Source organism: Cryptomeria japonica, chromosome 3 (assembly GCF_030272615.1).
Source record: "Cryptomeria japonica chromosome 3, Sugi_1.0, whole genome shotgun sequence".
NCBI classification, from domain to species: domain Eukaryota; kingdom Viridiplantae; phylum Streptophyta; class Pinopsida; order Cupressales; family Cupressaceae; genus Cryptomeria; species Cryptomeria japonica.
Window position 1 is genome coordinate 545,706,680 of NC_081407.1, and position 15,287 is coordinate 545,721,966.

A 15,287-nucleotide genomic window follows, 5' to 3' on the forward strand; every position below is an offset into this window, starting at 1 on the left:
AAAATAAGTCATAAATATGCCTATGGGGATGGGCAATGAAATGGGTGCATAGACATAAGATGGAGATTGCAAAGTAGGAAATTTCTATCCTTGTAGTTATAGGCTGAAGTTTGACGCTTTCTTGTGCCCATGTCAAGCTCATGTTGTTGTTCACTATAATGGACAAGTTAATTTTTTTTCGTTGTAATTTTGACAAATGTTTGACAAAATGTCAATCAATGATAAATGCAAGGAAACTGATTATTCACTTGCTTCAAAATAAGGCAATAACTACAATATTTTCTCAATGCAAATTCTACTAAAACATATTCAATGGTGTTGGCATAGCTTGTAGACTCGAACTTTTTGAGAGTACTTAGCAAGCTCAAAATTTTTGACTTGGCAAAAACTCGACAAATTTAAAATACTTAAATTTCTTAAAAAACACTTTTTTTTTGGCAAAATTAAATAATAAATTGTATCGAAGGAAAATGTGTGAAAACATGCCTAAACCCACGTTTGGATTTGTGTGGTGCATTTGAACTAACATTTAACCTTCCAAGCACATTTAACTCACATTTCTTCCCTTTTGATGTGTTTAACTTGCATTTTTTCCTTGTCAATGCATTTTTAACCCATTTTTTAAACTATTAGAGTTTTTATCCTTGTTGGGATTTGTTTTCACATACTCGTCTAAAAGCCTAAGAGTTTTTAGGGAAAAATTGGGATTGAAAATTGCGAGGTAATGTAAGCGGATGTTCTTTGTGGCACAAATTATGTCAATGAGTGTCCATTGTAGGTCACATTTTCCTTAATTTTGAGATTGAACCATTAGACTTGGATACACATCAATGCTCTGTTCCAAAGTTCTCCCTTTGGTATAGGTTGAGAGGATGTTTGTGAAGGGCCATGGAGTTTAGATTTACATCTGACAAATGAATATACTTGAAAGTTTCTAAAACTTGCGCATATGTTACTCACCTAATAGCTCACGTGCATTGTCTATGCTTCCTTATTCTGCATACATGTATAACAGAGAATTTGCAACTATAACATTTAATCGAAATTCACTCCTACGCAAGATGAGAGGGTGTTGGAAAAGGTTATGAGTTTGGCTCAACACCTGCTAAATGCATTTTCTTGAAAGTTCATAATACCTTTTCAACAAATCCATTTTGTGCGTACCTTGCAATTCATGGTGTTTGATGAAATGACATCTCTTCAAGGCATTTTGTCAAACCATTCTAGTTCATTGATTATGCTTCCACATTCGTTTGTTTGAGGTCTCGAGGTTTGGGGAGGTTCTTAGAACAATAGGAACCTCGGATTAGTTCCCAATTCCCTCAAATACTTGTACAAATCAATAAAATATAATGAATTGGTAGTGTCAGAGTTGAGGGACCAATAGAAATTGTTGAGGTTAAAGAAGGAAATAGGATTTGTCAGGAGTTTTGGGGGTTCTAGGAATTAGGAAAATCTCTAACAAATTTCATTTGACTTTAAAATTCTCGACAAGGTTAAAATTTTTAAATTTGTCAATGGATTTAAAAAGTATCTGACTTCTCTTGGTGAAAACTTTGTTAAATTTGCTCAACAAATCTATAAACACGTGAAAGGTGAAAGATGCATAACTTTAGACTAAGATATTATTTTCTCTCAAACCTTGTAAAATTGTGTCTTATAATGTCACAAACCTCCTTGCAAAACTATTTAGCTCCAACTTCAATAAAACTTATGATTTACTTGTTTCTGCAAATTTCCTGGTGAAAAATTGAACTTTTTATATCTCACAAATCAAAAGGCTCTGATTTGAAAACTTGGCACATTAGGAAAATACTATTTGGAACATTGTCGCAAGAGGATTTTGCATCACCTCTCACAATTTTTGAGATTTAACTGTTTCTGTGAATCTCAACGAACTTGATAACCACTCCCAGGATTTTTACTGAAACAATGGATGATTCTACTCCAAAATGGCAAGAGATTTAACACTTGAGGATTATTGGAGTATTTGTGACTAGGAGCTACTCAACAAAAGTATTTGGACACAAAAAAATTTAAAATTTGTCAAGTTGGAAAATGGGGCCAGCAAAATGCAATTGCCTTGTTTAGTTTATAATGTTCGTTGTATTTGTTTATCATATTCAATCCTTGTGTACATGCATTGTTTAGTCTTTGCTTTTAGTTGAATAGCGCAAGAATTTAGTTTTATGATTTATTTTTAGCCAAAAAGTATAAAAACCATTTACCTTGAGTTGAAGAGCGTTTTAGCCTTTTGCTCTAGGTGAATCCAAAATGACACTTTTAATTTTATCATGAATGTGAACTGCCCAAGAAAACTGTTGCATATTTGTCCAAATTAGGTTTCTTTTAGTTGTTTATAGGGAGCTTCCCCTTATAATTTGAAGAATGGATCTTCCAAACAGATGTTCCATTTTATGGCACACTAAAAAGTGTGAATTAAAATGCTAACAAATGTACCTATTATTTTTGGTTGATATAGTGTGTATATGTAAACTTGCTTGTATCCAGCAGGCTTTGTTTATTATATGAGCATTTGGTTGAAACATATTGGGGTATTTTAAAATATTTTCTTTACAAGATTTCACTTTGGCAATTGTCCTCTCAACATGATCAATGATAAAGATAAGGAAACAACACATGCGAGTGGAATGTTCTCCAATTTGTTAAAAGAAAAATCTATTTTTATTTATTGTTTTTATAACTCTGTCTATTTTTTGTCTTCACTTTAAGATATGATTCATGTATTCATGCCTTTATTTTACCTACCTTTCTTTACAAGTCTACTTCATTGATGAATAGGAAAGTTCATTCTGCTCAATTAGAGATACCTGAATTGTGATATGAAGAATGGTATATGTCTGGATAATCCATAAATTTTAATAACTTGATTACATTGGGTTTGATACAGCCAACTTAAAGTCCATTGCAGAATTCTTTCAGAATAGTGGAGGTCTTGGTGGTCCAACAACAAGGGACTGGATCGGAGTTTATGAAGAATGTCGTACGTAAGTGATATTGAATTGCCTCAAATCAAACTCTTGTATTTTAACTGCCTGAATAAAGTATGCTGGTTACTTGACTTTTTACTGCTACAATGTATAGGGATACCTAAAATATATATTCTTATAGGTTAGTAAAATATTGAAGTTTCCTTTTCATTTGTGGGGTTCTTTTTACAGATATGTCTATACATAAATATTGTACTTCAATTAGTTGTTTGCTTATAGCCATAATCATGAGAATATTGCAAAATGAATCAAAAAACACATATTGTTTGACTTTGCATATAACCATTATCATGAAATATTGCAAAAATTAAATGAAATATACATATTAAGGACTAACTAATATTCTACTATTGATTTTTTTGGGAGAATCGTGTCACATATAACAAGAGGCATAATAATTACATCAGATGAACCATAGAATTACAAGAAAAATCTCACTGTATAAAAGCTAACATTTGAGTGTGCATCCATAAGTGTAGTGCCCCCAATTGGTCACCCTTAGGAAATTTACAATTTTCACAAATTGATACAAGCTGAAATGATGCAGAAAACAAATGTAGATGCCCCACTGATCTGCTGTGATGGGACTGCAGCTTTGGGGGTAGGGTTAAGTTGATTTTTTCAAAACATATCAATGTTTTAGGACTCTGCAAGTACTCTCTAGAACTGGCCAAACTCGCAAGTCCTATCTCTGGCCGAGTCCACTCACCATTGACTCGCAAGTCCTATATCTGGGAGTCGAATTACAAAAATGAGGTTAAAGTTGTCAACTAATCTCAATTTTTTTTGTAAACCTATGTTTTTTTTCGGCTGAGTCTTAGCTGAGTTTTTTGCCAAGTCTTGAGTCCGAGTCCTATTTTGGGTTGCCGAGACCGTGCTGAGTACAAGTCCTAAAACTATGAAACATATAATAGCTACAATATTCATAATGTGCTGGACTATCAAATGACAGTGCTGATGATGACTTTCATGTAAATGTAATAGCAGTAATATTTAAAATGTACTCACAAATGCAGATCTGTCGAGATAACCTATATGAAAAACCAAGTATGATAATTACTTATGCTGCACTACAGCTAGTCCCATGGGAACAACAATCTAATATTAAATAGAAAAAGCATGAATGTAAAATGAAAATATGTTTGAAAAAACAAAGCACACCAACTTGGGAATAACATGTAATGGCCCCATTTTTGGTCACACCAACATTGTAGTTAGCTTCATAGATTGCATACTTGGACTCATAGAGTACTCGACAAGCCCAATTTTTTTGACTTGGCAAAAATTCAGTGAAAACTCGGCAAAAACTTTTTAAAAGTACTAAAATTTCTTAGAAATTTAATAAAAAATAAAATTAATAAATACAAACTTAATAAAAATAAAAATTAATAAATATACTTAATAGAAACAAATTATTCTAAGTTTGAGATTAAAATTTGAGTTTTTTAAATCTTCACACGGGAAATGCACGAGAAACGGAGAACGCAGAATGTAGAAGAATGGGGAAAACAAATGAAATAAGGGGAAAATGTAAGAAAAATGCCAGAAATGAAACAAGGAAACTGGAAAATCACATGAAATCAGGTTCAAAACTGCGTGAAAATCATGTGAAAATCGCATTAGGAGTCGTGTTTGCCACATTCAAGGTTTTTGGTAAGTAATTACATGATTTTTCAACGAGTTGTAGGGTTCTTTTTGGCGAGTTTCTGTGTTGCATGCAGCCATGAGTTAGATCATGAGCCACTTGCTAGGGCTTCTAAGCTACAAGTTTTCACAGGCTTGGTGAGTACTCACCGAACCTATAAACTTTGGTTAGCTTCAGCTTCCTTGGTGTGTGCTAGCCTTGTTAGAGGGGATGTTTGATGTTGGCAATGAGCTCATTGGTCTTGAGGACTCCTATGACACTTTTTTGAAATGAATTCCAGGTTCTAGTGCGTTCTCCAAGATTCTTGGGAAATTTGTCTATTTTTGGTAAGTCACCCAATCAGGCCCGATTTGCATTATTCATCATCAATATCATTCGAGTATAGTCAGATTTTGATCTCGTTTCTTTTTGGCAATTTCTGCAACTCGGGTGTACTATTGGCTTTAATTTAATTATTTTACTAAGGTTGCTTGATTTTATTAAAATAATTTCATAAACACCTTAGTGTAATAGCTTCTTGGGAAGGGGGTAAATTTTTTTAAATCATGGATACATAAAAATGGGACCTCGAATATCAAATATTATTATTATTATTTCACAAACACAGCCTTTTGGAGTAAAACGGAGCATTTTATTAAAAGTGAATTTTAAAATATCTTTTGGAAACTTTAGTGGGAAAAGTATAAGAAGAGGTCTAGCGAGCTCATTTTTATTATGCAGATTATTTCATTCTCACTTGTGAAACCCTTGTGGTTCTGTGGGATTGAACTTGGTTCATCTCAACCTTCTTGAGGACAAAAACCCTCTCGGAGAAGATTAATCATGTTGATGAAGGATCCCCCCTGGTTAATTCAGTGTGACTAATTCAGAGTCGCAAGTTGCACAGAAAGGAGATTTGCATTTTTGATTGAAGGTTAGATCAATTTGTGAAGTCTTGCCAATCAATACAAATTGACAAAGTTTGCAAAGATTTACAGGAAGATAGAGTTCTTTGGTTTAGACAAGAGGTTTCCTATGTTACTGGGCAATTGAGTTATCTTCTCTTGGGTGTGAGAATTAATGTAACAAGCTGATTAAAACTATGCAAAATAAATTACAACTTTTCAACTTGAAACAGAAAGGAAAGAAACACTACCGTTTTTTTTTTCATTTTTTGAACATGAAATAATTGAAAGGAAACTTGATCTTAACTGAAATCTTGAATTAAACAAAGATCTATGCAATGAGCAAAAATAGTAGATACAAATGTAAACTTTAACATTTCAAATTAAATGAAATAGAAAGGTTTAGAAGATACATTTTTCCGGATGCCAATATTTTGAAATTTCATAACTTTACTAATAGACCAATAAGGAGGGAAAGTATCATTAGGGTGCTTTTCCGCCCAACCACGGACTTACTAGTTCCCCGTGCAATATCTGACTGGATTGGCCCGACCCTTCACAGGGAGGTAACGTGAAGTTGAACTCATGTCATCTAAGACTTGGTGTATAATCCTACACAACTCCCTAGTCGATCATGCACTATAGGATACCCCTAACTAGTATGACCTCTCACCGGGTGTATATTTGGACTATTGAACTGACTGATGCTCTTGAATTGAGCACCACCTTGTCCAAAGGTTTAACTTAGTTGTAGTCACACTAGAGCGCAAAGTCAAGTTCCACCCTACTCGGCTGCAACTTGAGGTTCCAGGACTTAGATTTGTTTTAGGGTTTTAAGTTTTGAATGATCCTTATCACAACCACTTAGTGACCACATGCCACTCATGAGCAAAACAAAAATTAAGCAGACAGACAATAGTTCTTAAGCAGTTTCCTAATTTGTTCCTCTCCATTTATGGCAGCATGAGTTCAATATACAATAATGCCTTAGTTGTAAAAGGTAAGATAGGCTATATAGATGCCAGCTCTATTGTACTCCTATTATTTGTAAGTTTATCATTCATATCATGACTCTACTGTCACTGCAATGTCTATGTGTTCTGTTAAACAGATATGTTAAACTACTTATTTGAGTACTGGAAGCTGCTCCTGCCCGTCTATCCTTTTCCAACTAAGGAGAAATTAGCCATCTTGTCATACACGGTTAATCTCAAGTTCTAGAACAGCTTCTCAGCTAAAGAATAGTACCCATCTCCTTTGTTTCATAATGTCTGAGTTAAAAAATGGAATCTAAACAGCTCATTCATTTTCTCCTTGGATAAATTAAAATATTATTGCACCTCAATGGTTCAAGTATTTTACTGAGAATCCCAACCGGGTTCCCTTAATACAAGACTATAAAGACCAATTTAACCTTTTAGGCAAATATTTTTCCCATTTCATTTAAGAATTAAATTCTGCCATACTGAAAATGCAGAGTCAAACTGTAATACACAGCCATGCTGTAAACACACAACCATATGCTAATACATGGCCATACTGTACGTACTCTGTATGTAATATTTTATCTACTAATAAAGAGTTACGCTCAGCTGTTCATTATAAGCACAGAGTTTAATATATTTCTAACTATCAAGAATTCCTCATAACCATACATTATTATGCTCTGAGTTTTATAATTCACAGCTGTCAAGAATGTACTTACAGCCATACGTCATAATGCTTAGTGTGATGTACTCTTCTTCCACAGAAGAAAAATAATCACAGCCAAACATGATAAGGTATGGTGAGGGGTTATATTTTCTTAATATTAACATAAGCTACAACCATTCTGTATAATTTTACAGTGGATATAAATACCTTTTGACAAAAGAAAGAAAACAACATGGCCATACGTTTTAAGGCACTATACATACGTATTCTTTTCCTTGGTCCAAAAATCTCTATTCTCAGCCATACCGTAATTTTCCTTATGCATTTTCTCTATGCGTATCCTTCCTTATATTCAGACTCGAAAAGAAAGAAAAATGTATACACATAGCTTTACTAGGTTTATAATTAACATGACCTGGTTATTTAAGAGAGATGCGACTAGATATTGCATCTTTGCACAACTCTGCAGTTCTGCGAACCCTTTGATCTTCCAAGAGGAGAATTATTTTTCCAGATTTGTTACTGCTATATAGGAAGAAAGACCACAATAGTATATGCAGAGCTCATGCTTTTTTTTGCAAACAAAAACAAGTTGATGAAAAAGTAGTTTATCGCTTTCTCAAAAATCACTATAAACTTTCACGATATGAGGCATTTCATTTCATTTTCCCTCATTTCACTTGCATTTCGCCCCCAATTTCATTACCCAAAGATCACACCCATTTCGTGCCTGTTTTCTTGATGGGGAAGATAGAATAGTCATGCCAAAAACCTTGTCTTCTGGAAGAAGCTAATGGTCACGCAAAATGCCTTCTTTTTTTAGAAGTTTCTAGAAGTATCACCTTATATCTTTCGGCTATATTACAAATTAATCTAAATGCATTTCCAAAACACTTAACTTTTCATTATTTTATGCCAGATGGAGATATGTAATGAAATTTCGCTTTAATAGAAATCGATACGTCCACATAAGACTTTATGCCGTTATCTTCACTATAAGATCTTAATAAATTAAATAAGATAAGCTTTTTTTTTCTTGATCTGTAATATCATGATATTTTATTAATAGAAATATGAAAAGTTTACAAAAAGGATAGCCTAAATCCGGCTAACACCATCCAAAACTGCCCATTTCCTGCACCTACCACTAAACACCAACGAAAAATAACCCTACCATACCACACCAAAACTCAAGCCGAAGCACCATTACAATCGTCGCCATTGCATAGCAGAGGACAGAACACACACCCCCCTTCACCCCTATTGATGTGCTTTTTATGATGACATCTAACACCGAATAAAGTTACCAATGGTCACCTTACTCTCTCTTGATCAAAATTAGTCCGTATGCTAAGATTGCATGAAAAGTTCAAACGGCTAACTCCAAGGTTCCTTCATGCTACAGACGCGACTCAGTCGGTTGATGTGATTGTTGGTAATCCAAGGGGCCTTACGTTTGGATCGTTCTTTCACTTCTTTGCTGTGGCTGGAACTCCATCATCAGATATGGCAATTCTGCAATGCTTTTGCTTTGAACAAACTAAAACGAATTGAAAATAAAGGGGAAAGGGTTTAGAAGGATCTAAATCTATTCCTAAGGGCAGTGATATCAACAATTAATGCTTTGGTGGACAAATTCCAAATAAACCAAGCTCTGCTTCGCCAAGATTAACTACAACTCCGCAAGAACTGGTGCAATCTTCTGAGGTTGTTGAAGGATTTTCAAATCAAGAAAGTGCATTTGAATACCCAAAACGATGCAATCCAAACGACTGTCCACAATCGAACTTAGCACAAGTTTAATGGCTCAGGCTAACTTTACACTGCAACTTACAATCAGCAACATGCAAAAAGTATGAACCATGGAAATTCATCAGACACCATTACATTCTCCATTGAAAACAAATCACTTTATCTAACAACTGAGAAAATAAAATTCTACTCTAAGTGAGGAAGGTGAAACCATGCAAGTCTTGAAAAAATAACTTAAGTGGACACCATCAGAGTACAATGTTTCACTGTTATTATCTCATAACTTATCGCAACAATTTCATACAAGTCTCCCCCCTGTTACAAATGAGGGGGGCCACCCCTTTATATAGGCCTCAGGCCATGACTACATGCCAAACCCTAATTAGGGTTTCCCCAAAAGATTCCGCACACATGATGCAACAAGGTGGGAATCAACAATAAATACCCCATAAAGCCCATATACAATTAATTACAATCCTGCCAAAAATGGCACCCAAAATAGCATCCATTGCGCATTAAATGCACCACTTTCAAATTCGCTCAACATGCGTTGAATATTCATCCATGCAAAAATCACCCCATTATGTCATAAATGCTCCATCATTTCCACATGCGGCGGCTGCATGCAAAAAGAATCTGCCATAAATTCAACAGGCAATGACTGGGTCGGCATTTGGTCAAATATTTTGGCAATGAATGTGCCATCATATTGCCATGCGTTCAATAGATCCTCGCTATGCAAGTGGACCCCAATGTCGTATATCTGCTCTTGCACATCTAGAATTGTTGGAGAGAGAAAATTTGATTCAGGAAGAACTTTTTTGAAGTCTCTTCAACTTTCCTTGCTTGGAGAAGGTTTTCCATCAATTTTCACCATCTCCTATTTTTTAGGAATTTTCCACAAATTAGGGTTTCAAGTCCACGAGGGAGAGAATTCTCCTACGAATCCAAATCTATAAAATTTTTGAAATTTGGATGTGATTTGATGCCCGAGAATGGATTTTTAAAAAAATTTCTCAGGGGGAAATTTCTTATTCAGTTCATCCCTGATTCCTTCCTTGCCTTAGAAATTTTCATGTCCTAGACAAATTTCCTCAGTTTTCCGGCTTGAGCATGGAATTCATTTTGCATGGTGGAATTCATCATTTCATCCTTGGCCATGGGAGTCTTCTGATATCTTTTGAGCGTGAAATCATCTTGAAGTAGAAATTTCATCATTATTTAAACCTTCCTTTCCTATCTTTGAACTTGGGTGTTGAACTGGCTTGATGAAGGAATTCATCCTTTACACATTTTCCAAAGCCTAGGCATTTTGGCACCCTTTCATATACATGGGCAGAATTTCACACTGAAGGAGGAATTCATCCTTTGTTTGAATTATCCATCATCCCTTGAATTTGGCGCCCTATGACCTTCTTGGGCAGAATTTTGACCTTGTCATGGAATTCTCTATTTGTCCTTCCCTCCATGCTTTCTCCTATTTAGCACCGTCCTGAGGAGTAGGGCGTTTGTTGACTGAGGTGAAGGAATTCACAATTTTTCAAATTTTCCATGTTGACTTCATTCTGGCGCCCTTTGACCTTCTTGGGCGGATTTTTGGTGGTGAGGAGGAATTTGGCAATTTCCATGCTATCCATGGAGACTTCATTTTGGCGCCCTCACCTGGCTTTGGGCGGAATTTTGTACTGAAGGAGGAATTTCACACTTTGGAGTTCTTCCTTGACTCCCTTGTTTTGGCGCCCTTTCTTGTGCATGGGCGGATTTTTCACTAAGGCGTGGAGTTCACGATTTTGGTTTTCTCCATGGCATGGGCACTTTGCGCCCTTGTCATTTTCCTTAATTGTGGAATTTCATGCCTTGTTCATTTTCCTTAATTGTGAAATTTCATGCCTTGTTCATTTTCGTTGAGGCCCTTAGTTTGGTGCCATGACTTCTTCTTGGGCGCTAATTCTTCATGAAGGAGGAATTCACAATTTTCCTTGAGTTCCATGGTGTGAGCATTTTGGCGCCTTCATCCTTAGTTGGGCTTTGGATTGCCTAAGGGAAGGAAATTCATTATTTATTCCTTCCTTGATGCCAGACTCCTTCACTTGGATGTCAAATTGATTTGCTGAAGGATTTTCACATTGCCTTCCAGACTTGCATGATTCTTTTAGCTTTCCATTTCAAGACTTGATGCCAACATTTAGCCATTTTGACTGATCCTGTCTGCTTTTGACTTTCCGGAATTAGAAGTAGTCGTGGATGCTTGATCTTCATCACCTTGCCAAAATGATCCTGCCAGAAATAAATTTCCAAAAATAGAAACGTTTCAGAATGTTAGTGTTAGATCCCTAGAACAGGACACAGAATGACTTACTAAAAATTGAAACTTACTAAAAATAGAAAACACTAAAAATAGTAAGTTTGATTTTTGGCAAAATGAAGACATTCCAGGACTCAAAACAATCCCTAAAAAATAGGAACTTTCTAATAATAAAAAGTTGCTCCATTTTGGCTCAAATTTTACTGGGAGGTTCCTTGAGGGGTCCCAATTCCAGTTATATGTTTAGTTTTTCCAAAACCCTAGCAGAAACCCCTAAAATCTAGGACTAAAGGTAGAAACCCTAAAATTGACTAAACAAGCCCTAGACTTAATCAAATTTGCTCAAAAGAGTTGTAGACTTGATCAAAATGACCCCCATGAGAGTACAATGTTTCACTGTTATTCTATAAAAGTAATTTATAAAAGCACTTTATATTAAGTGATTGCTTAAGTGAGTGCTTGGGCCCGCCTTGCTGAAAAATAAATTAAATGAATGATTCAATAATCGGATAATTACATTGAACAATATACACACGTATATAAAGAGGCTACAAGACGATGTTCTATAAATAGAACAAAACAAATAAGTAAAAGACTAAAGAGCTAAATGCTAAATTAAGCGTAAAAGCTAATTACATAAAAAAATGTAAATGACCATTAAACAAGGAACTAAAAATAGGTGACTAAAATAGAATTAAATATTCTAATACCCTCCCTTAATGGTCATTCTATCTATCACACCAAGCTGCCCTCAAAATTTGAGAAACTTTGTCGGGCTCAGAGACTTGGTGAGGATATCTACAGTCTGATCTTCTATAGGAATGTATTGCAGTATCACTGATCCATCTTCAACATGCTGGCGGATGAAATGTCAATGAAGCTTCACATGCTTTGTTCACTCATGGAAGACTGGATTTTTGGCTAATTTCAGAACCCCTTGATTATAACAAAACAAGGGACTAGGTCCTGGTTGAGACATTTGCATGTTTGCAAGCATCCTACATAGCCAAATCGCCTCACATGCTGCGTTAACTGTTCCTCGATACTCTGCTTCAGTCGAGGAAAGAGCTATTGCCTGTTGTTTCTTGCTGGTCCATGTGACTGCACCTGTACCCAAGCTGAAAACATACCCAGAGGTTGACTTTCTGTCATCAACACAACTTGCCCAATTGGAGTCTGTGAAACCAACCAGCCTAGGATCTTTGCTTCTGCTATACAGAATGCCGAAATCAAGACTGCCCTTCACATATCTAAGCACACGCTTTGCTGCAACCCAATGTTCAGCTTTTGGGATTGACATGAAGCGAGAAATATAGCTCACAACATAACTAATGTCAGGTGTAGTGGCAGTAAGAGAGATGAGGCTGCCCACTAGTTGCTTGAATGAAGACTCATCCATTACAGGTGAATCTGATTTGGCTGATAATTTCAGCCCTATCTCCATAGGTGTAGATGCAAGTTTGCAATCTTGCATTCAAAACTTATCCAGTAGGCTCTTGGCATACTTTGACTGAGAAATGAATATGTGGCTATCAATCTGCCAAACCTCTACACCAAGACAATAATGGAGAAGCCCCAAATCTGTCATATCAAAATGCTTACACAAATTCTGTTTGACATGCATGATCAAATGTGTTGCACTGCCAGTAATGATGAGATCATCAACATAGACTACGAGAAATAGAATATCATCACTAGTATGTTTGACATACAAATTGGGATCTGAAGGACTCCCCTGAAAGCCTTGATCAATCAAGTACTTATCAATTTTTATATACCATTCACGAGGAGCCTATTTGAGGCCATAAAGTGCTTTGACTAGTCTACATACCTGGTGTTCCTTACCGGCAACCTTGAAACCTAGAGGCTACGTCATGTAGACTTCTTCCTGCAAATCACCATTGAGAAAGGCACTCTTGACGTCCATTCGATGGACTTTCCATCCAAACTAAGTTGAGAGAGTGAGGACAAGCCTAATGGTACTCATCTTGGCTATCGGAGCAAATGTCTCCTCATAGTCGATGCCCTCCTTCTGTGAAAACCTTTTTGCTACTAACCGAGCCTTGTACTTATCAAGGGTTCCATCCGCTTTATACTTGACTTTAAACACCCTTATGCAGCCAATGGGCTTCTTCCCTGGAGGAAGATCTAACAATACCCAAGTGTTGTTTTTCAGAAGACTATGTTGCTTAGCTGCCATAGCCTTTTCCCACTCAGGTACACCTTTAGCTTCTGTATATGTCTGTGGCTCATAAATACTTTGAATGTTGGCCATAAGAGCAAAATTAACTGTTTTTTGCTTGCTCTTGCCTCTAGCTGATCTACCCACAATGAGCTCATCATCATGAAGATCATCAATGGTCTTGGCCCACCACTTAGGCCGGAGAGTAGAAGTACCAACATCTGCTGCAAGATGAAGATTACCTAGAATATTTGGACCAAGCTCCTCTGGATGTGGATCCAGAAGGTCCCGAGGAAAGTCAGGTTGTGCAATGTCATGCCTGGGAGACCCCACAATTGTATAGTCAACCGAATCCCTCCCATCAAGTGGAGCTAAGGAAGGCGAACACCCACACTTGCAGCCTTTGGAGGCTGATCCTCAGTGCTCAAATCAGGAGAGGAAGGTTGAAAAGGCCTTCTTTCTTCATCAAATACAACATCTTGACTGAATATGAGGCGATTAATGTCTATATCAATCAGCCGATATGCCTTGTGGTTGTCATTGTAGCCAGTGAACATCAATTTCTGACTCTTTGGATCCAGTTTGGTGCGCTTGGCATTTGGAATCCAAACATAAGTTGTAGAGCCAAAAACTTTCAAATGATTGATTTTGGGCTTCTTGCCAGACCAAGCTTCCTTTGGAGTCATCTTCTTAACGGCCTTTGTGGGAGACCGGTTTAGAAGGTAGACTGCAGTGAAGGCCGCTTCCGCCCAAAAGTGTTTTGGAACATTTCTATGCTCCAACATACACCGAGCCATCTCAGTGACTGTACGATTCCTATGCTCAACAACACCATTCTGCTGAGGGGTGTAAGGTGTGGTAAGTTGATGCTTAATGCCATGTGATGCACAAAAGTTGGTGAACTCTGTAGAACAAAATTCCCCTCCATTGTCGGACCGAAGAGTGACTATCTGACAGCTAGACTCTTATTCCACTAAGGCCTTAAACTTCTGAAACATGGTGAACACCTCTGATTTCTGCTTAAGAAAATAAACTCACATGCGTTTGCTGAAACCATCAACAAATAATAGAAAATACCTGCATCACGTGACTGATGGAGTGTTCATGGGACCACAGATATCCGCATGAAGGAGCTGCAAGACCTCGGATGCTCTCCAAGCGTCTCCATCTGAAAACGGAGTCCTATGCTTCCTTTCGGCTTGACACGCTCCACAAACTCCATGATTCTCAGTTTGAATCTCAGGTAATCCTACAACTAGATCCTCTCGAACTAATTGAGAGAGATAGTGGACATTCAGGTGTCCATATCGCTGATGCCAAAGAGTGTTGATGGAAGTACTCATAGCTGCCATGGCGAGCTCCTGAGAACTAGTAGAATCAACAAGTCTATAAAGACCTTGATCCTCAATGCCGACTACAATTGTAGTGTGAGCCTCCCTATCAACAATGTTGCATTTGTGCAACCTAAAGATGACATCCAACTGTGGTGAATGCTGCATAATCTGACTGACTGACAGTAGATTGATCTTCATACCAGGTACAAAGTATACATTGAGGAATATCAAATTCCTCCCACCAGATGAAATCTAAACGTTGCCCTTGCCGACAACAGTATACTCTTCGCCTCCTCCAAAGATCACTGAATCAATGAAAGGCATGTACTCTGTAACCCAATCCCGACGATGTGTGAAATGTCGAGAGGCTCTAGAGTCAATGTACCAAGCTGATGATTGAACATCATTAGATGAGGTTTGGGCCTTGATTGCATAGAGAGTAGATTACTTCGGATCAAGATGCGTGGCAGAATTGGCTTTTTGCTTGGACCCTCCCTGTTTGGATTGCTGGGATGCTATCA

At 36.9% G+C, this 15,287-nt stretch overlaps 1 protein-coding gene across 1 annotated transcript in view; it reads left to right on the plus strand.

The window, feature by feature from the left end:
- LOC131075095 (protein ACTIVITY OF BC1 COMPLEX KINASE 7, chloroplastic) overlaps nt 1-15,287 on the plus strand; it is a 160,405-nt gene that overhangs the window by 74,360 nt on the left and 70,758 nt on the right. Inside the window, exon 5 of the mRNA XM_058011918.2 lies at nt 2,912-3,008. Within this exon, the coding sequence (XP_057867901.2) occupies nt 2,912-3,008 (97 nt within the window). The remainder of the gene's footprint in view (nt 1-2,911; nt 3,009-15,287) is intronic.